This window comes from Indicator indicator, chromosome 4 (genome assembly GCF_027791375.1).
Source record: "Indicator indicator isolate 239-I01 chromosome 4, UM_Iind_1.1, whole genome shotgun sequence".
NCBI classification, from domain to species: domain Eukaryota; kingdom Metazoa; phylum Chordata; class Aves; order Piciformes; family Indicatoridae; genus Indicator; species Indicator indicator.
The window spans coordinates 28,210,291-28,233,313 of record NC_072013.1 but is presented as its reverse complement, the minus strand read 5'-3'; the positions used below and the strand labels follow the sequence as shown (position 1 = coordinate 28,233,313).

Below are 23,023 nucleotides of genomic sequence, written 5' to 3'. Positions count from 1 at the left end.
TTTAAAGGAAGAGAAGAATTTGGAGGCATGAGAAATGCCAGGACAAAACAAACAAGGGGGCAGTAATCATACAGTCTAAAACTGTTTTTCCACAGACTGCTATGCAATGCTTTTATTTGTTTGTATTTTTAAATGCCTGTAACTCTTAATTCCTCTTTTTAATCCCTCTCCATGTTTACATATTTATACTAGGAAAGGGAAATCCAGCCTTTTTTTATTATTATTAACAAATGAGGGGGGATGCAAGAGGAACTTTATGAGTGGTTGAATCAAAAACTCAAGTGTTTATTATTTCTAACACAGTTCTTTAAAGAGCTTTAGACACAGAAAGTTGACAAGAAGCTCTATCTACCCCGTATAGCTCCTATCTGCCTTTCTGCCTTCCCCCTCCCCTCCCAAATGGAAGAAAGTATCTATCCTGAGAGCAGGGGAGATCGAGGCTGGAAACAACAGACAACGCTGTGGCATGGGCACAGCTGCCAGCCTCCCCGTACCCTGCCTGAGCATGGAGGTCCAACACCCACGTCTCTGACAGCCTCTCTAAAACCATCCTCTCTCGTCTCAGTGCTGGCAGCCCAGAGAGCAGCTCGAGAACGGGATGGAGCAGGAAGCCTGAAAACTTCATTCTGCAGAGAGACCTCTAGTGTTTTTCTTTCTCCATGTCCTGGCAGAGTTCCTCCAAAGTACAAATACACACAGAGCTCCCATTGTTTGCAGCCCTTCACAAGCCCACTGATCCTAATATGGAATTCAGCAGGAAACCCATGATTTCCTGACACACAGCAAGCTGGAGAAAGAAAGGAAAAACTCCATTAAAAACCTCCAGGCTCTCCTCCATGTTAGAAATGAAATGGAAAATGGAGTGGATTTAACAGGAATCCCTGATTCCTACAGCCAAGTTGGAGGAAGGGAGACGTGAATCAAAGCCACAGCCTGCTGATAATTTTTAAGTCACAGTAAATACTGCGAACTCTGGGGCAGGATGAAGATTTCCTGACTAGGACGAAGGAGAAAGGACAGATTGCTTTTTTATGATACTCCTCTCTGTATATTTAATTTATTCACCTCAATGATTCTCTTGACTGATCTGGTAATTGTTAGAAGCGGCTGTGACAGCCTGGAAACGTTAGTATGATTTCCTGAGTTTGAGATTTGCTGCCTCCCCCCCCTTCCCCAACTCAGGAAAAGTCAACACAATCGCACTTCATTTTTCCTTCATGTGCACTTGGAAATCCTGGGAGCAGCAAACGCAGCAGCGGCGGCGGCAGCAGCAGCAAGAATGAACTGCAAGAAAGAAGATGACAACTGCACTGACGGGAGCAGCAGTAACGCGAAGAAGATGTTAAAGTGCGTGGTGGTTGGGGATGGTGCAGTTGGGAAAACCTGTTTGCTGATGAGTTATGCCAACGATGCCTTCCCAGAGGAGTATGTCCCCACTGTGTTTGACCACTATGCAGGTAAGAAAGTGTTTTAAAAGAAATCTAATTGAGAGCTGTAGGAGAGCCAGGTGGGACATAAAGGAAGTTCAAGGAGAGGAGAGGAGAGGACGGTTCAAAGGGGATGCATGGGTTACTTCTTATCCAGGAACGTGATTCAGGCTTGGATGGTAGCCAGGCAGCTTAGATGGCAGCTCATACAACTGGGGCAATGAAAGATTTATTCAAGGAATTTATTTGTTTGCTTTCAATTTTTACTTTTGGTTTTGCAAATAAACAGTGTTTGTGATGCAATTAAACTCACTGGATTTTTCAGACAATAAATGTAATTTAGCCTCCACTGATCTATATTCTTTCTTTGTTTTTTAAATTCTGAAGTTCTGAACCTCACAGAGAGCAGTTGTGATAAACAGTATGCACATAAAAATATAGGCTTTCTGTGATATTGTGCCTCATGGCAAAGGATGCATCACTTACTTATATCCTATTTAAGGAGTAATCTCTGAGAAAACCAGCATAGTCTCTTTCACTACTATCAGAATATAACTTCCCTTTCAGAGACATTTCTTACTCCATCTAAAAATACATTTGAATACTGTAACTTAATGAAAGGGAATGCAGAAGTGGTGAATGGTTTGAGTACTTTATAGTGAGGGAATTTGTAATATAAGAAAAAATATGAACGTAAGTAAGATCTTTGATGATATTCACTGCATTACTCTATAGAGCAGACCCACAGATTAAGCACAATATTCACAGGCCTCTTTCTGTAGCAATCACTTCTTTTACCTAGCTGTATCCAAAGTTGCAGAGCTGTTGTGATAGACTAAAAATGCTGCTCAAGCTTCTGCTTAAATTTTCCTCTTCCAGACTCTGATGTTTTTCTTCTCTCAGTGTTTCTTTGGTTTACTGTTGTTGTTGTTTATAAGGTCCCTGAAAAACAGATTCTAGAAGCACTGCAAAACTTATTGCTTATCTTGTAGCAGCAGTTGCAGTTTCCCTTATTCTATCCCCACCTCCTTAAAAACTGAATTTTCATGGCGTGGCTTATCATAGATTTGGTATTCTGTAATGGGAAAATCTCTGTTTTCATTCTGGCTTCATGTCAGGTTTAGCAGATGAACGGGCCAGACTAGAAGGCTGTGTAATTGCAGATTCTGATCCATGGAATTGTGAGGAACTTTTCCTCCACGAGTGGGCAGTGCCACTTTGAACGCAAGCAACTCTCTCTTTCCTCTGCTATTCCCACCAGACACATTAAATGACCAGTTTAGAATTAAAAAAACCCTTTGCCCAGACAAGATATAAGAACATTGCATAGTGGAAATAAGTAGCTGCATGGGCCAAAAACCCTAAGGAAGCCTGGCTGTGTGAATTTTTGTCTTATATTGCAACAGCACCCACCTTCCCATGATAAGCTGAGATCTGCTTGTCTTGACAGTCTCTCTCCCAAGCAATACACTGGGTCCCAACACCCATTGCCCTTCGCTCTCTCCCGTGCTCTATGAGTGCCGCTGCATACAGAAAAGCCTACACAATAGCTGGTACTAGAGTATGTATGCATTGTCCTGTGTGCTGGGTGGTTTTGCTGGCATAGGGGCACGTGTGTATGTACACATGTGAGAGCTGATGACAGCTAGGCAGGCTGGTACTCAGTGAGGGCACCACTCTGAGTTTCTTTTCCTTACCCAGCCACAGATGATTTGCAGGGTCTTGCATTCGTTTTGTTTCCTCTCTGCCAAAAGTGGTAGAAATTGCCAGTGCGTTCAAAAGTTACTGAGAGAGAGGAAGGTTGAGAGGATGGGAATATGAAATGTCACTGTTTAATCCTTATTTCCTCAGGGTGCCAGGTAAAAGCAGTATGCATGCACTTTTAAATCAGTCTACATTCTCAGGGTTTGAAGATTTAGACCCCTAAAATATCTCCAGCTATTCTTATTTGCCTTCTTAACTACTATAGCACAGAAATATAAACTAAGAATGTTTTCAATGAGAAAGTTCAGAAAGATAAGGGGGAAAAAATAGCCCCATATATTAACATGCTATTCTGAGATAAACTCTGTCTAGCAGCAGTAGTTAAAACAAAAAATGATCAAAAATGGAATTTCTGTTTTTTGAGAAATCCCATAATTTATTAAAACACTTCTGCTATAAAACTATACACAGAATTGAGCAGTGGAAATGAGTGTTGAAAAAAATCCTACTCATAAAACAAAATTATTACATGGCACAAAGTATAACGTAACCTGTTTTAAATACTGTGGGTATTGAGAGAGGAAAAAGCTCACTTGGGGCTTGCCTTACCTTTAGGATATTGTGTTGCAACAGTCCCTGCCACATCTATCTTCATGCCAGTCCATGGTCAACAGAAGAGGTAGCATGGCAGTACCATGGACACAGCAGTACCACAGGCATGGTGACACCACAGGCACTGTGGCATACAAGGAGGCTTCACACGTGGGTAGATCCTACCGGGTTCAAAATTCAAACTTTCATTTGATTTTACCCCAGGAAACTGGTTTGTTTACCCCTGGCCCTTGCCCTTGCCAAAACCAACCATTTCAACTTTCCCAAACAAGCTGAAACTATTTGATCCAGCTCTTCTGTGCTGGAAATGCTCAAAAGCAATTAATTGCTGCAGATTTTTGCAGAGCTGCACTTTCCATGGAAGGTTCTTCACCCAGGCATTGTTACCAGCAGTGGCAAGCACTTTCATTTGCCTCAGCGGTCACAACCTGGTTGCAAGTCCCAGGATATTTACCAATTTCCTTCTTTCTAATGGAAAAAGGGAAGGGGGTGTGTGTGGAAGCAGAGTGGTGATCTCATAGCAGTTTCTCACTGCCACGACTCCAGCAACTCAGGAGACAGTGATGCTATCCAGCTCAGCATTGGGAAAAGCTCCAGATGCACCATTGCTGTGGCCAAGGCATTAACCATTCATGGCCCCACACACCATCTATGTCTGCTATGTCTGCTGCATGGCATCTTTTTAGTCACTTCCCTGGACAGTTTTTCATGGCACAGATGAAGCAGGTGAACCTAATGACAAGGATGGCCAAGAGGAAGCAACCATCATTTCAACAGGCTGAGCTCTAGTGGTTTTAGACCCCTACAGTACTTATTCAGTGCTTTCACATGAAAGGGCTTGAAACCACTTTGTAACATTTGGGACCAACCTGCCTCTACAAAAATCAAAAGCAGTAGATGGATTTCAACCAGGGAAGGAACAGGCTTCCTGCAGATAACTCACCCGTTACAACTCTGATACAGCAATGCCTGGGACAAAAGGCTATTGGTGTTTCACCGTGTGTGCAGCTGCACTGTAAAAAAGTCCAAACCAGTTATTAGCTCCACAATAGTAATATTCTCCCACAGATTTCACCCACAGTCCACAAAAATGAATCTGTTCAGGGCTCATTGCCAGGACTGAGATATGATGGATGTAGAATAGGGTCAGAGGCAACGACAGAGAGATGGGGAAGGCAAATTTTTTGTTTGGATCCAAAAATGGTTTCTTTTGTCAGATGCATGGAAGTTTACATGTCTGGTTATTTCTTAAGGCATTTTCAAGAGTTTTTGCTGGAGGCCAGAGTCCTGAGTAGGTTTCCTTACCTTTGGTGAATTTCCAGGTCCCACACTGAAATGGTTTAGCCACAAGGTAAATGGCTGTTTCAAGGGCAGACAAAACAAAGTGCAATTCCAGTGACAAACAGGATATTACTGGCAATAACTGTAACAATAGAGACTGTTTAGATAGTGAGTAGATGCTTTAACAGGCTGGTTCCATTCCGTCTTTTGAACATCAAATGCTGATCTTCCATGAGCAAAACTCTCAGCCAGGGTGACTCATATTGTGTCTAGCTATATGAGGTTATAAATATTTAATTAGGGATGAGGCTGTACCAACAAAAAAAACTCAATTCAATTGCTAGCAGAATTGATTTGATAGTACCAAAACTAACTGACTTGCTCTGTGAAATACAGAAGGGAGGTATGTCATTTGTTATTCATGAACCTTAAAAAAAAAAAACCAGCAATCTTTAGTGTAAAATTTATTTTCCTTAAAATTTCTACTCAGGCTTCCTACTGAGGTGGTTGACCTCCTGTGCTTGTCAAAGTGTAAAAGATATTTGGACAATGCCCTTAATAATATGCTTTAACTTTTGGTCAGTCCTGAAGTAGTTGGATTAGATAATCACTGTAGGTCGCTTCCATATAGAACTATCCTTTTCTATTCTATTCTAATCTAGTCTAGTCCATTCTTGAAGTGGATGCTTTTTTAATGTAAAAAACCTTCAGTGACTGAGGAGTAGTACCAACGCCACGCAACTAACTTGACCCACTGTGCAGATAAAGGTGAATAGACTCATTAGATAGTTGAATTCTATGAAGAAGATGGTGGCAAGTCATAAACTGTCTAGTCCAGGCATAGCACATAGAAGAATGTAATACATATAGCTTTAGGAGCCAAAGCTACATCTTTGGTAAATGAATGAAGCCGAGCCTTCCAAAGGAGAACTGCAAAGCATCTGCACTAAAGACATAAAGTAGATGGCACAAATATGCACTTCCCTCCCTTCATGTGTCGGCACAAACTGGTGAATATTTATAAATAGTGAATCCATTTGAAAAAAATTAACAGTGGCATGTGATCAGCTAATGAATAGCATACAGAATAGTTCAGCCATGACTGAAGCTCTGTAAATTAAAAGCAATATAGAAGGAGACAGTCAGGAATTACTGTTAGAAGACACATTTTTTTCTCTTTAGTAATGATTCAAGGTAATCTGTCTGATTTTGCACTGAAGTGGACTGGAGTGCTGACTGGTCTAGCAGAGCAGTGACCCCAACCTTGCTGGCCAGGCAACTCATGCAGGAAGGGAGAGTCTTCTGCTCTGATATTTTTGTTAGCATAGGAGCAGTACCACTGCTCTTCACAGAGCAGTCAGCTTGTACCTGTGCAATTCCATAAACCTATTAGATCTTGCCCTTATGTCACAGCACTGACTCAAATCCCTGTTCCTCTTGTCCTCCCACAAAAGAAAGCGGTTGGACAGTGGACTGTCACTGGTCATGGGGCAGCCCATGGCTGATCACGCTCAGTCCTGGGGTAGGCAGGAGTACTCAAAAGAGTCTGGGACCACCCTGACGCTATTGACAGGCCGTGCACAGAGCAGCTCTGCCTCCCAAGATATAGTAAAAACCAGATGAGAACCACAACATCCCAAGTATCTCCAGCTACAGTCCCACAAGAGCACATGTCCACAATTTTGATACGGTAATTATTTTTCACTGACTGCTAATGCCCACTGCTTTCAACCCATCTCTGCTTGCCATAGTGTGTAAGCAGTGACTTAAATCCCATACCATCCCTAACTTCATTAGACAGGAAGAGACTGCCCAAGGAGATCTTCAATTTCAGTATGGGTGCTGCTGTGGGAGTCTTCAGGCTGCCACATTCTTGAGACAGTTGTCTCCTATAAACACTCTTGGTAGCACATTAGAGAAACCCTTCATGCAGCCTTTGGAGTCATTAAACTGAAAAAGCTATAAATAGCACTGAAAGAGAGCTGTGATGTTTATTTGCATGGATGTTTGCAGTGTTGTTTTTTTGAGGTTGTGGGGTTTTTTTCCTTTTAATGTTCATCCAGTTTTGATCTTACAGATTTGACCTTTACCCTTGAGACAAGAAAACATTGACTCTCTTAAGATCTGGATTTTTAGACTAGCAGCCACAGAACAGAGATGTTCATTTCGTTTCTGAAGAGCTAGAAGGACTTCTCTGCCAATTTTCCTGGTATCATCCAGAATAAACCAGGGATCTCAATAAAACATTCAAGGTATGACATAATAGAAACCCATCAGTGCAATTCAAAGGCTTTCATGAATAGCTTTTCTGAAGATAAGTGTTATAGAACCATTAACCCTTAGGCTTCCAATTGGTTGCTCCACATTCAGATGAAACAGGTACTTTATACACCTCGAAACATCTTATGATCTTTTCCTTATGAAGGTGTTTTACAGTATGCAAAAACTTGAAATAACTCTCTCTCCTATCTCTCTTCCTCACACACATCCCTGTATTGTCCTGTGGGTGCACAAGCCACCTGAACCCCATGGAGGCAGAAGTGTGTTCATGCCCTGTGAACCCATATACTCAGGGCAGATGGTTTCTGCTGCAACACTGAGTACTGTGGTGACAAAGTCCCTGTTGTTCCCTGGCACTTCTGAAATGCAGCTGTGGCTATGAAGGAGCCTGCAGCACCCGAGATGCTTCCTACCTTTGCCTCTGGCTCTGTTATACAGGTTCTCCTTGTACTGTTGCCATTCCTGGTTTGATTTTACACTGACAATAGCTTTATGCTACAAAGAGACACAAAGGAGCTCTGCACCAATCCCTGCCACACTTACCAGCATCTTGGTGATTACCCAGGACTCAGTTGACAGCTCAGAAGCTACTACAGCCTGATTCAGAGAACTGATTTCTTCATCCAGTATCAGTAGTCAATGGATGTCCTTGTGCATCAAGCACAGCAGGAGACAATGCTGCACCATGAATAACATTTACAACCTAAAAACTAGATGTAGAGAGCAAGCAAACTACAATGCACATCAGGAAGAATTGGAGGAGTAGAAAAAGCAGCCATATTCTGTATCCAGAATTATCCACTCTAAACTGCACCTAAGCCCTTCCATCTACTCTTTTGTATTGGCTATGTGGTGTTTGAAGAGCAGTAGGAAACACAAAGTCTACTAAGCGAGAAGATAGACTATTTGAATGTGTGTTGGTGGTTTAGCTGTAGAATGATGGAGGGGTTTTAAGGTCAACCACAGTCCTGAGGGAGTAGGTTGAAAAGATGAGACAGTCAAATGACTTAAAAATAACTCTGTATGGTATGTGATTAACCCAAGGAACTTACCACTGTACAGAAGTTACTGGGGACCAGATTTTAACAAGGACTGCAAAAGGGACTTTAGACCAGATATTAGTGAGACTGAGTGCTATCATAAGCTAATAAACAAGAATTCTGCAAGAGATAACAAAATGTAAGCAAACAACATGTTCTATTAGAGGCCAATGTAAGACCTAAATTGGGTCTGATGAATGGCAAATTATCTTAAATCTGCTCACTGCTGCATCAGAGATGAGGTTGTGGAGTCTCCTTCTCTGGAGATATTCAAAATCTGCCTGAATGTGATCCTGTGTAACCTGCTGTAGGTGAATCTGCTTTAGCAGGGGACTTGGACTAAACAATCTCCAGAGGTCCCTTGCAGCACCTACCATTCTGTGAATCTGTGATGTGAGTTTGGTGCAGTCCAGCACTCTTGCACTCAGTGCTGTAGAAAGGGACTTTGGGGAATGGTTTTTCTGGTATATGGACAGGCAGATAGATTTTGAAATGTTGCTTATGTAGCAATGGAGTGCTGCAAAAAGACAGGGCAGGATTGTCTGGAGCACAAAAAGAGTTAACAGTGGAATCAATGAGAAAATGACCCTTTTCTTCTCCACTGCTCCAAATCAGTCAGTCTTAGTTTTTCCCTCCCCTTCTAATCAGCATAACAATGCAGGAGGTGACATCAGCTGAAGAAACCAAAACTGAAACTATGGACTCTGGCTCTTGAATGACAATTTCTACAGCCTGAACTAAGTCATATCTACTATCTTAAAATCGATAATTGACTCAGTACATGTGGCCAGCCATCCACCAGCCAAAACAACATACAGGTGTTGCTGACATATTTACAGCCAGGCAAACACTTTTCGACATCAGATGCTCCACATGCAGGAAACACACCCAAAAACTCAGTAAAGACATCTAAGCAACCAAATTCTTAGACGTGCAAACTTCCTTGTTTCTCCAGGACATGGCAGTGTGTTTACTAAGTCACCATTACAGTGGTTTAGTTACTGATTAAGAAGATGTAAATTGCCTGCACTAAAACTTCCTTCAAGTTTTCTATTCTCTTGATAAACCTTGATATCTTGGTGTCTGTACTATGGCTCCACACCGTTGCCACCATGCATGTATGTTTTGCCCTGAAGGCAGTACCTTTCCTATGTCCTAACTTTCCATTTGTTATGGCCAAACTGAGTGACATCATGGAAATGGCAAGGGATGAGGAAGAGCAAACCTATTTCCTTCAATTGTTCTGTTCAGACAAAGTAATTAAACAGTAATGACATCTCCTGTCAAATTATTATTTATCTTTGCAATGAAAAAAATCCAAGTTACTATATTGCTAGTCTGCTTTTAAAAATGACCACTCACCAGTCTTCTGTCTGATATATAGTTCTTGTATCCCAAGCTATGGATCTTCCAGGGAATAAGTTACTGGAGAAGGAAATCTTTATGAATTGTCACCTCAAGTTTTATCCCAAGAGGTACTGAATGTATGAATAGACTGAATTTAAGAGTGGATATTTATGTCTCTTTTTTTCCCCCCATATAAGATTAGGGAAAAATGTGTTTTAAAATAATGCCTAATAATGAACAATTTTTTTAAAAAAGTAGAAAAGTTGATTTATGTTATTCATTACCAAGCATTACTCACATTCAAAGTCAAAAATCTCTCACCCAAGACAAGCTACCACTTGTACTACCACCACCCTTGGCTGAATGCAGGGACTAGACCTTACATGCAACTCCCACATGTGCTAAAATGCTCATGCACCATTCATAAGGCAATAACTTTCCCATGAATCCAGGTGGACAGAAAAGCTCTCCCAGATCTGAGAATGAATCATTACACTTCATTGCAATCCCATACACCATCCATCATGTCTCAGCCAGGTGAGAATATCATGATAGAGAACCCAATGATGCTATCCAACCACATGGTTGCTACCAGCTTTAGCTAGAACAGATGCAGAACTCATTGTGCAATGATGGCTTTTCCTTAATATTTGTTCTGCACCATACATATTAATAGATTTATGATGAAGACCAAAGCCCTTTTCTTAAACAGCTATCACTGTGGACATGGAAAGTCATCATATGATAGTAGTCAAGATGGCTCAGAAGGGTCCTAGGGAACAGAGTGACTTCTGCACTCTGTGGTACTTGCTGGAAAGTGACATCCCCAGCTAACGTGGTGTATTTGCAATCCCAGGGAAGGTGAAAGTATGAAAGACCATGAGAGCTTGGTATTTCAGCTAGCACAGCTCTCCAGATTTAGTGTGGCTTGAGTGCACCAGCAAATCCAGCAGCAGGGCATGCCCCAGGGTTGCCTTTCTGACTCCAGGACTGGCACAGCAATGAATCCATAAACATGAAATACACCAACTATCCCCCAGGGGAAGAGGAGGCTGGAAAAATTATTCACTGACAGAAGAAACACTAAGAAAAAAAAAATGGGAAAAAAGACTCCCAAAGGAGGAAGGTGGACAGCTGTAAAAATATTCCCAGGAAGAGTGAGTGGCACTGTCAGGAAGGTGATGGCTTGGGAGTTGGAGGGAAAGAGCTACACAGCACTGTACTAGGATCCTCACTCCGGGTTCAGGACAGGATGCAATTGCATCATGGAAATAGCAGCCCAAGTGATAAGCACAGGAGCCAGCACTGAAGCATCTGAAAGAGTTAAAGAAATCTGTACAGAGGGGCTGGACCTTTCTGTCCAGTGCAAGATGGTGTTTGAGATGTCTCACTAAAACTACTTTCCAACCCCTGCAATTCTAGGGGGACAGAGGCCACGTCTCATATTAAAGACTCTCTGGCAGAGACATCCAGCTATAACTTTGAAGTAATGATATTAACAGTATCTCCTAATGCTTGGCTCTCTGCAGACTTCAAGAAATAGAACAGCTTCAGCAATGAGTGGGAAAACATACATGTTCAAACACAACAGTAATTTTATCCCCTGGGAGACGGGACAAAAAGAGCATCTATTTACAATAATAATGCTGCTTTGCTGAGAACAGACCATAAGGAAAATCCCATAAAGCTGGAAAGTGTGTTTTAAGTTCACAAACTGTCTCATGCTCCAGCTCCAGAGCAGGCAGCAATCCAGCTGCTGCAAGCAGCCCCATCCTCAAAGGCCAGACCATCCCTGTCACAGACACACTTGGCTTCTGAGCCATCTCCCCACCTCCATTTCAGAACTGGTTAGTTTACCTCAGCATGTTTTCCTCCAATATCTTGGCACAGAATCAATGTCTTTTTCTAATTTGGGGGGAAAATTTCCAGTGACCCTGTCCATGAGCAGTAGAAATGCAGAGACCTGATTTTTCATTTAAAAGGCGAAACATTTCCACCAGGGAATCTTAGATCTAGAACAAACTCACATTTAAAAAGCCTCTTGAGGCCATCTATTTTATGCTATATATTATCAAGCAAAGGCTTGTAGAAGTAATACCCAGGACTTTGTGCTGAGTATTCAAGCTTGGACAAAAGCACTACTATTGACAGGTCAGGTTGTAGGATACTATTCCTCAAATGACTCCATATGGGCACATAAACATCACTATCTGCATTCAGATTACAGACAACCTCTGTTTAGTGTTCATTTTTGTTTAGTTATAACTGCAAATATACCTTTTCAACTGCATCAAAACATGAAGGGTAGTTGAGAATCATAGGAACATAGAATCTTAGAATGCACTGAGTTGGAAGGGACCTCTAAAGGTCATCTAGTTCAACTGCCCTGCAGTAAACAGGGACATCTCCAACTAGATCAGGTTGCCTGGAGCCACGTCAAGCCTGACTTTGAATGTCTCCAGGGACAGGACCTCCACCACCTCCCTGGGAAGTGTTCTACCACCGTTATAGTAAAGAACTTCTTTCTAACGCTCAATCTAAACCTACCCTTCTCTAGTTTAAAACCATTGCCCCTCATCCTATGCCACCCCTTTGTAAACAATCCATCTCCATCATTCTTTTAGGCCCCCTTAAGGGACTGGAAGGCTGCTATTAGGTGTCCTTCTCTTTTCTAGGCTGAACAATCCCAACTCTCTCAGCCTGTCTTGAGAGGAGATACGTTCCAACCCCCGCATCATTATTGTGGCCCTCCTCTGGACCCACCCCATCAGGTCTGAGCCCTTCTTTTGTTAAGGGCCCCAGAGCTTAACACAGTACTTCAGGTGAGGTCTCACCAACGCAGAGTGGCAGAATCAACTTTCTTGTTTAATCCCATATTTGGCTCTCTGAAAATTTGCTGTTAAAATTTTCAGCAAAAGCCAGAACAAAACTAAGGAGGGCATTTATATACTCTTATTTAGGGTCTTAGAAAGACACTTTACCTTCATAGTACTGCTTTGCTTTGTTCCATGTATGTAATCTCAAAAATTACATACAATTCCTTCCATCTCATTGCCTTCTACTTACTGCTTGGAATACGTAGTGTGTTCCAGGAATACAAGGGAGTAACATGTCTCATTAAAAAGATATTTGAAATACAGCTTTAAGAAAGTAATTTTCCAGGAATACCATCCATGAAAATAGGAACAAACTCCACATTAAAAGAGGAATTCATATTCCAAAAGCATTCAGTTAATCTGCCAGAAACCAGACCTTACAGAAGAACTCCAAATTAGCTGAGAGTTCATGATATCATTAACATGGAGAATTTCCCTTGCCAGGCATACTAATATTCTCTGATACAGTGTGCCACTTGGAGATCAGCTGCGAATTTACCTAAACCTTTCAGTTTGATTCAAATCCAGAGAGGTGAGGTTGCTGTGGTTCTTGTTATTTTACTATTTTAGAGTGTTAAGTGCATTTTCTCCCTCTACTGTCTCTCCTGGGAAACTGCTAAAATGGTGAAATAATTCATTCTTTCATTATTTGAAGTATATTGCCCAACTGGTTTCTTTTCCTGTAAAGAGCTGCCTGCAGCAATACCATAAGCCCCTCCTGATGCTTCCGAGGAAGGAAGAAGCACCAGAGTGTGAATTCCAAATAAGGTCCCAATCTGAATTAATGTTTGACAGAGTAAATTTATGCCAAGAAAATGGTGGAACAGATTAATTTGTATTGCCTTCATATGGTTCTCCGAACTGGTTTTCTCTTCCCCTCTATTTAAATGCACAAACATGAGAGACCTTAAAAATAAATAGATAGATAGATAGATAGATAGATAGATAGATAGATAGATGAATAAATAAATAAATAATCTTGTGACAATTTTGCAAGCAAAGCAGTATTTTGAGACTATGCCGAGCAAGGTGGATACTCCTGAGAACACAAGGGTATCTTCTCCCTCACTGAGTACATTCATAATATGTCATGGTGAGGTGCATGAGACAATTCATGCAAAGATCACCTGACTGGTACTGCATAGCTTCCATCACATTAAGTCCTTGTAGGTCTTGATCCCCTTTCTGTAATTGTATCCATCTTTCAGAATGAATAGCCACATTCCCTTTCCTCAGTAATTATTTTCCATGTTGCTTTTCTCTCTAAGGTCTTACCACCTGAAATGCTAGAAAAAGAGGAATAGAGTTTGCCTTTCCAAAGCATGCTTGGGTGCAGCATGGGACATGGAGCTGGCCAGAACTAGATATGGGTCCTGCAGAGCCATCTCTAAGCCAGATGAGTCCAAAACCAAACCGCAGACATTGCACACATAGCAGCTTGCCCCACAATCACTGAGTGTTAATTATTACCATGTGGTTCTTCTAATTTCCTCAAGCGCTGCCGAGCTGGCAAGAACTGCAGCTGGCCAGGGCATGAGAGCAGATGTTTTTGCCTTTTGACAGATGTCAGCTCTGACTGATGGAAAATGCCATCCAAGATGAGTGAGAACCAACAAATTGTCAGACCAAACTTTGCGAGACAGTCGTCGACAACCCCACTATCCATTCCAGAGGCCATCCCGGAGCCATCTCTTTCCTGGCAAACCTCTGCCATAGCATACCACGAAAGCATTATCTCAACATTGCTTCTTGTATCTAAGTTAGGGAAGGTTAAAAAAACCAAAACAGCTGCGTGAGAAACAAAAAAAAAAATTAATGCCTGAGAAGAGTTGGAGGAGGGTGGAAAACAAATGTACATCTTCAGAGGATGGAGGGGAAAGGTATATTTAAGAAAAGACAGTCCAGAAGCAACCCACAAACCATAAAACAAGTTATTTGTAACAACTGTGTTTTGGGGGATATGACTCATGATTTTGAACTTTTGGGGGTTAGCAGAAGTTCTGACCAGAGCATTTTTGATGAACTATCCCACCAGGAAAAAATGCTGATTCATGAACATGGAAGCATTTTTTAAATACTTGTAAGGACAAATTCTTGAGGTCCAGAGCCTGCTGGCTATTTCTGACAGTGCAGCAAGAAGGACCTAAATTGAAAACAAAATATCTGAAGGTTTTGTTTTCATTCCATTTAAAAATGAAAATAAATTGTAAAACCTCAGAAGCTGTCGCAAGGCATCCCCCTGGCCAGTTCTTGTTGGTTACTGTTATTATCCATTTTACAGTTATTGTAATCGTTATTATTCAAAGGCAGACTTACTCCCACTTCCTCTAAAAGAAATATTTGTGCAACAAAGACCAAAACTTTCAAGAGAAATGCATCAAATTGCACGAGCTCAGGTATGGTTTTAGGCATTCTCAATATGAAGAGCTGCAGCAGTGGTTGTAGGGTGACACTGGAAATCCTTGAAAGCCTTGGTAAACCTAATGGCAGAATCAGGCAAGCACTTGTGGGGAGGAGAAAACAGTCTTTGAAACTAGTCTCACTCATTGCATCTTTAACCTGCAGGCTACCTGCAGAGTGTTATTTTCTCCTCTTCTCTGATGACGTTTGCCATTCCATTACTGTCTAATAAATCCACATTTCTAATGAGTAAGACCACATAGGTTTGATCTCTAGAAGAGGGAAGTTAGCCCAAGTACTTTCAAAGGTTTTCAAAGCACTTCTTCCCTCTGCCAGACACAGTCTTGCTTCAGTGAGTGATCCCCAAAATCAGTGACTTGGACAAGGACTTCAGCCATGATGCCCAGTGGACAAGGAGGGTGGTATGTCTGGAGCTACATTCTAGTGATACTGCTTATAGATTATGGAGGAAATAGACATTTAAGGACCTGACTGGGAGCTCATGTCTTGTTAAGGAAGGACAGCATCGTGGTTTGGGGAATTAGATTACGTTCAGCTAGTTTGAACTTGAAATTCAACCTGTATTTCAGCTTCTAAGATCATTTACTGTCAAGTTACTTTCAGGATCCCCTCCATATAGCTGAATTTCTATTATCTATCACGTTATCAAACCAAAACTCTGCTATTTGATAGAAAGGATTCATTCCATAAGCCAGAAGATAAAACAGTCTGTCCTTCCCAGGGGCTTCCCAACAGAAGCCTCAGAATCCTGTCTTGGTATGAATTACGTATGGAGTGTCTGAGTACCACTGAATTTCAGATTTCCCGTATGGGCAACCAATTTTAGTGTGCTGCTGCTGTGACTTGTCAGGCAAGAATGAAAACAGAGCCATCAGAGGTTATGAGAAGGCACTATGGGTGGGGCCTAATGTATCTTCCTCCTTAGAAGAGCTGTAAGTGTAACCTGAAAGAGACTGGTTTCGTTTCCCAGAGGGTGTGGTGGGTGTGGGTACCTAAAATTAGACATAGCCTCTATTTGTTGTAAATATTTGTGCTGCAATACACAGCTTTTAATTTGATGATGTTCAGTACAAGGAAATTGTGCTAAATATATTTTGATATTGAAAGCAGTGGAAATAACAGATTTTTAGGCAATTCTTTTGAACATTAGCTAAGCTCACAAAAATTGCTGGGCTCATCTGGTTTTGGAAGACTCACAGAGCTTGGGACAAAGCAAATCTAAGTCAGGAAACGCTCGAAATGAAGGAATGTGTGACATAAAATAAAAGACCAACAAGTAGATGGATAAAAAGGGAAAAGAAGAAAATAATTTCCTTAATGTATTTCTGTGCAAATCATTAAGCTCCCAAGAACTCAGAATGAAGATATTTATGGCACACAACAGACAATTTCTCAAGAAGGAAATATGCATTTTCCCCTTGTATATTTGCAGGAGGTGCAAAGAAATATATTAAGAACTGTGTGATTTATTGTTGTCAAAGAAGGGCTTATTAAATTACAAAGAAGCCATATGTTTGGGAATATTTTTTTTCCAAATGTCTTTGTTGGCTATATTAATTTGCATAACCAGTTAGAGAAGTGCCTATAGTTTCCACTTCAGGGAATTTTCCTCCAAATCATTTGCACAGACTCCTTTTAGTAAGCAAAGACAATAGTCCTAATGCCATTTCAGTAATGCAACCCCAGTTAATTACAGGGCCTGGTAAATGAGCTTTATTTCTTTCCATGTTTTTTAACAGCATGTACAGAAGAAAAAGAGGTTGATCAGCAGGTAATACATATACCATCTCAGCATGGGGCAGGGGCACTCCAGTATTGGAAAATGTCCCACATATCTCCTCAGACAAAGGCAGCTCCACCATAATCCCGGTAAGGGCCAGAGTTCACTAGCAACAATAAGAGAAAACAGTAACAGGAACCAGAAAGTCAGGGCAGAACAGGCAAGATAAACACCAACTTGAGAGAACGTGCAAAGCCCAGAAGGAACCTGGCATTCACACCATACAATAGAGTTGTTCCTGGCTTAGAAAAGAATGTAGCTGGCTGTAAGACTCCTCTCTTCTCTGGGCATTTTGGGCTGTGGCCAGATGAGAGAGGATGGAAAATATCTCTCTGTCTGTCTCTCTGTCTTAAGAAAACTTAGTACAAATTTTTTGAAGCTGTCTTGTACACCTGGAGAACTGAAATTTAATTTGAAAACAAGCATTTTTGGTTCCCTGGAAAATCCTCTCCTTTTGATTTCCAAGAGATTCAAATCCCCTCATACAGCTTCCTGAGCTGCAAAAGTTTCCCAGTTCCTCCAGAGCCATGTCTCAGACATCAATGTCTTCTCTGCAGGATGGCTGCAAACCCATTACTCCGCACCCACCCCATTAGTTTATACAATGTCTCATTTAGATAGCCATTAAACCTTTGGCTATGGAAATAAAAGCACTAAGCATGATTCTTGGTATCAGAGACTCTTAGTAGCTGTAGAAAGGATGCTAGACGTATCATAATTTTTACAATCACCCATTTGGAGGGAAACCCACAAATTCCCTTACATCAGCAAATATATATGGCAACTAGGTGATGATCACTGACATTGGGAGTGCAGTGGAGACACTCCAGATGTCTCTTCAGCATCTGCTGGGGTTTGTATCCACCCATTAACAGATGGGAAAACTCAGTTCTAAAATAAATAAATAAATAAATACACGCATACATACATACATACATAAATAATATATGTGCTGAGTTTATAGTAAGGTAGCCAAGACTAGAATTCCTCTCTATTTGTTTGTCATCTTGCTATTTCCAGAAATACCTCCCTCTGCCCTCCTGGAACACCAGAGTTTATATTTCCCAGACTTGTAGTTGCCTTAAAAGAAAACAGATCTTACACTAGGAAGAAGTAAGCCTATGGAGATCAATATGTCTGAAGGAACAAGGGTGGGAAAAACTCCTGAGAAAAATGTTTATGAAGGAAATCATATTTGCTAGAGAAACACTGCAGTTTACTATCATCCACATATGCTTGGGTAAGGAAAGAGCTTTTTTTAAGTGAGTGACCATAAGCATAGGGGGCCACACAGGCTGAAGGAGTGTTCGAAAGGATACAACTTTGGGACTGTTCTCGAAAGTCTCGTTTCACCTTGTTAAATTACAAAGGGAATATCAAGCACGTGAAGATGAAATGATACATAAGATCAAATTAACTTATCCACAGACTTCTTTCTAATTACCAAACAACATATATTTTCTCCATAACCAGCCCCCGAATGACTTCAGCACTGGCTTTCTGGCTCCTAATCCATCACTGACCAGCTATATCCCACAAAGTGTCTGACTTAGTGATCTCTTTGTTAAACAAGAGAGACTCTGCCCAGGCACCCCAAGCTGCTTTATGAACACAGCAGTAACAGTTTAGCATTTTAACAGAAGGAAAGGCGTTTGAAGAGATGTATAGGTATACATTTCCTGAAGGTTTTCTCATCTCAATTCCTCCAGAGATCTCAGCAGTGGTTGATCTATCCGTTTTCCAGAATCTGCTCCCAAACTCAAAGCCTGAATCTCTTATATGAACAGAGGAATATTGCTGTTCTGAAAGGGCAGAAATTTTGAGGAACTCCTATGTTCTGAAATCCTCCTAAAAATAATCCAAACCAGTTTCTTAGTGGTCCTCAGTGGTAAAATACAAACAAGATTTCATTCTCATCTTTTTGCCATTTGCTCATTGCTTTCCCCACTGAAATGTCACCAGCTGGTCATTATTATTTCACACTGTGGAGGGTTCAGATGTTCATCAGCTCTCCAATTCTGTGAGTTCTCATTACGAAGAGCAAGAAAGATTTCTGGGCAATTTGGTCAAAAAAACTACTTCATATATGGGCACAGCATAATAATGCATACACTACCTAATGTTAAACAATCCATTGCACACTATTGAATGCTTAAACATAAAAAGAACCACTGTTATTTTAGATGATCTTGATCATTAAAACCCTGCAGGCAGCAAGCATCACAGCAGTTAATAGTAACAGTATTTAACATCAAGGAGTAGGGTATGTTAAGTAAACACTAGGTTCAACCTAGTGTTTCATGGACAGCCTCTAGTATAAGCACAGTAATACAGATTTTATATAAAAGCAGGCTTGTGTCAATACTCACATTTTATTGTGAGGGAAACATTGACATTGGGGCAGTCACACAGCTGCAGGGCAGGAATCAAAGCCAAATCATCTGTGTCATCAACCAAAGCTTTACTCACAAGCAGACTCACCTGCCATTTTCTGTGTACACAGGTTGCTCCTGTTTTACTTTTCTCCTGGAAGAGTTCAACATTTACGCCTGGTTTCCTTTGCCAAAATAATTCCCAACCAGCCATATACATCGTGACTGCTTCTCTCTTTGCTTCAGTGTCTGTTCACACACACTGATTGAAAAACGGTCTGCTGGAGGCAACATGCCTGTTGTCATGGCCAGGATGGGGATTTCATCCTCTCACCCAAAGTCTTTCCAGCTGGACAGACAGGCTTTCTGCTTACTCCTCTTGTGTTTCTCACAGCCTGGCTGAGTCCATGTACACATGAGTGATTGTGGAGACCACTGAAATCTGTCCTGAGGGAAATAGCAGAAGTACAGGATGAAGGACCACAGACCATTACAAAATCATGTACTTTCTACCACTAAATAGCACCCTCCACATCTACCTGAAAGATTTCATTTAGCCCCATACAGGCAAGAATATGCTTGCCACCATGCATGTCAGGAAGCCTAACCTTTAGAAATGCCTTCCGCCTAAGTATGTTAACAGATACCTGCACTTAAACACTAACTGAAGATAAGCACACATTTGCCTGTTTTGCTGAAAGAGCCTCAGAATGAGGAAAGTCTGAATTATGCAATATGAAAATGATACTCTCCATTTATTAAGTGTGTCTTGACAGTACAGAAAAGAAACTCTGAAGCTTTCTTCTTGGCCAACTATTTCTCCCATTTCATATCATAGGTATGCTCTAATTGTGCTCAGAGCAGAATGGCAATACTATGACTCACTTCATGTTGTAGGCTGGAAGTACCATATTTTGTTGCAGAAAGAAATGGATTGCAGGCATATGATTTAAAAGGCAGCTTTTTGTAAATTATGCTCTGGTATATTCTGGAGCACATTCTGATCGGTTGCAGCATCCAATTCCTCTTCGTCTACAGCCCTAGCTGTGCTTAATTTTAAATTTATAATTGTACTGGAACTACAGCATGTCCAAATGAACTTACAGTGGTGGCTGAAACAGTTAAATGATTTTTTGTGTGTTTCCTTCCAGCGCAGCTCTCATGGCAGTAATTGCTGCCACACGATTTTGCCATCAATTCGGTGTTGTGTTTGTGCTGAAGCACTCGGGCACAGATGAAATGATGCTGTTCTTCTGTCTCCTCAGGGCCCATTAAAGCAATCCAAACCTATTTGTTTGTCAACCTACAGGGAGTGGAAACAATCATTCTCCTCCTTTGGTTTTGCACAAATTATACAGGGGTTTCCCACCAAGAGTACCATGGGCTGACAGATTAGATTTAAGTTTCATTCACTAGTAGGGCAGAAGTGAAAAGCACATTAATTCCTGGTATTTAAAGATTATGAAAAATCCTTACACTGTTTGGTACCAGCAAGTTTCATTTGTAACAATCCAGCATTGTACCCTCTACACAGACACCAGCTAATATCACTGGCCCCATCAGGCCTAAAACTGGAAACTTCAGGAAGCCACACGGCAATTCCTAAAGGACACCCACAAGATTAGAAACAAACCCTGGGAAACAGCACCCTGACCCACAGCCTCTCTGCCTAGGACTGAGATATTTTTAAATACCACCACCCCATCTCAAAATCAAAGGTGCACAGGCTGTTGATGATGTTGAAATATCCTAAGCACAGATGATGTTTTTAACTCAAAGACCCTGTAGCAGGGCTTTGTGAGCCAAACTAACTAGCTATGCTTTCTAGGGTTTGTTTTTTAAAGAATAGCATCAGTATACTTGTCTGGAACATAGAGAAGGCATGTGACTTGTTGGAGGCTCCTCTATATCCAAGTTCAGCAGTTGAAAAGTATGTTTCCCTCTGAAACTCACATTTAATATCTGATCTTTTTGTTTAACAAGTAAAGCTTCCAAACACCCTCTACACACCTTGGTCACTCTTAAACATCAAATAAATCAGTGCATACAGGACAGTGCTGTAAGCCTCCAGCCTGCCTTGGCTTGGCTTCTAGCCAGAAATCTTTTCACTTCCCTTGACCAACTTTAAGCTCTGAGCTTTACTGGGATCAGTTGCACCTGACGCTTTTGGCTCAGGACTGAATTCCTCAAGGGAACTTTGAATCCCCCAAAGGATCTGTTCCAAGCAGACTTTTTTCCTCTTAGGAAACAACAGTGCAGGATACAGGGGACTTACTTCAGAGGATATATGTGCAGATAAAGACTTAAAACTCTTGTTTATATAGAAACAGACAGATGGCAGTCAGAGGCATTCTGCTTTTGGTGGCAGCATCCCCGCTAGTCCAGAAACCTCATTCCCCATCGACTCTGCAACCTCTGTGAAAGCACCTTCCTCATGTGAGTGCAAACCAGGGCTGCACACAGCTCCTGCGTGACTGTGGGGAAGGACACTGCAGGATTAAAAAGGCAGGATATCAGGGTGGAAACACATATCCTGTAAAGCCAAGCTGGAATTATTTCACTCTGTATCAAATAATCCTTCCAAAGAACGCTCCCCAAACAGCCAATGTCCCAGAAGGTCACAAAAATAATAGAAGGTTTAGAAAATAAGGTCTGTAGGAAAAAAAGCTTCCAGTATTGCAAACATCAGGGTTAGGGGTTGCGTGGAAAAAATAATACAGAGCAGTGAGGTAATAGTCCAGATGGACCAGTGAAGAACAGGGTAGGAAGCTCAGGGCAGAAGGGAACGTTAGGTTTTAAGGAGATCATATATACAGAGTAGTCAAAATTACTTCCAACAACCCAAAATTTAGCATATATTAGCCAAAAGCATACTGTAATCTATGGGCCAGTTGTACAGCTGAATGAACTGCCCTGTGAAATTCATGTAGCACAGTCACTGCAGATATACTGCTCAGAGCAAGACTGGGCAGGGAGTGAACGCTCTTTCACATGCCCCAACATCAAGTCTTTACCTCCAAAAGTCATACTGACTCTTTGTGTTCTGTTTATCTGGTTGAAGAATCTACAATAATATCCACAAAAAGCCATCATACCCACAATATACTGTGATGGTTGGAGAGTGCACAGGCACAGCAAAATAACCTTCACAGCATCCCTCCAGCCTGAATTCAGTGAAAGGCTCAAGCAGAAGGGCATATCTTTGATATCCCATTTGCTGTTGCCTCTGGTTTTAAGTTTTAAACTTTCTAATAGTGTAATAATGAGCTTTCCATTTCTTTGCTGACGTGGTTGATGCCTGCAGGTTATTGAGTTTAAAAGCCAAAACATACAGACATAGAAAATTTGCTTCAAGGTTGGAAAAATATATCTCCTGTTGGAAGGGTGGGATTTAATTAGCCTTTGTTCTCCTAAATCTCACATAAACAAGCACCTCCCAGTACAAGGCAAGCAAAATCAAGAGAGCTTCTTCAAAATGGAATCTTACTAGTACCTGGTGGGTTGAGGAACATACATGCAAGTTACAAGGCTTGAAATTTAGGACTTTGCTTTACAAAATGTCTACATGGAGAGATTGCCACTCACTGAAAGAAAGGTTGCATCCCGCCCCAGATGCTGACAGCTTTAGTCACATGAGCTGGCATTTGCTTGTCCTGGGACTGCAGCTGCATTCATGCTTGGCACATGCATCAGGATTTGATATAGGGTTATCTTGGTGCCTTCAGTTACATTACCTGACAATGAGTTCTCAACAAATACATAGCAACAACCTGTAGAGATTGATGCAAAACAGGAAAAAAATAAAAGGAAAAAAAAAAAAAACACCCCACACCAAAAAAAACAAAGCAAGTAACTTCCAAATCCTGTAGTGAATGATACTTTA

The 23,023-nt window shown here is 41.3% G+C and overlaps 1 protein-coding gene across 1 annotated transcript in view; it reads left to right on the top strand.

Moving 5' to 3' along the window:
• The first annotated feature begins 1,028 nt into the window (after positions 1 to 1,028).
• RHOJ (ras homolog family member J) overlaps positions 1,029 to 23,023 on the top strand; it is a 57,059-nt gene continuing 35,064 nt past the window's right edge. The window contains exon 1 of the mRNA XM_054400488.1: positions 1,029 to 1,457. Within this exon, the coding sequence (XP_054256463.1) occupies positions 1,280 to 1,457 (178 nt within the window). The 5' untranslated portion in view covers positions 1,029 to 1,279. The remainder of the gene's footprint in view (positions 1,458 to 23,023) is intronic.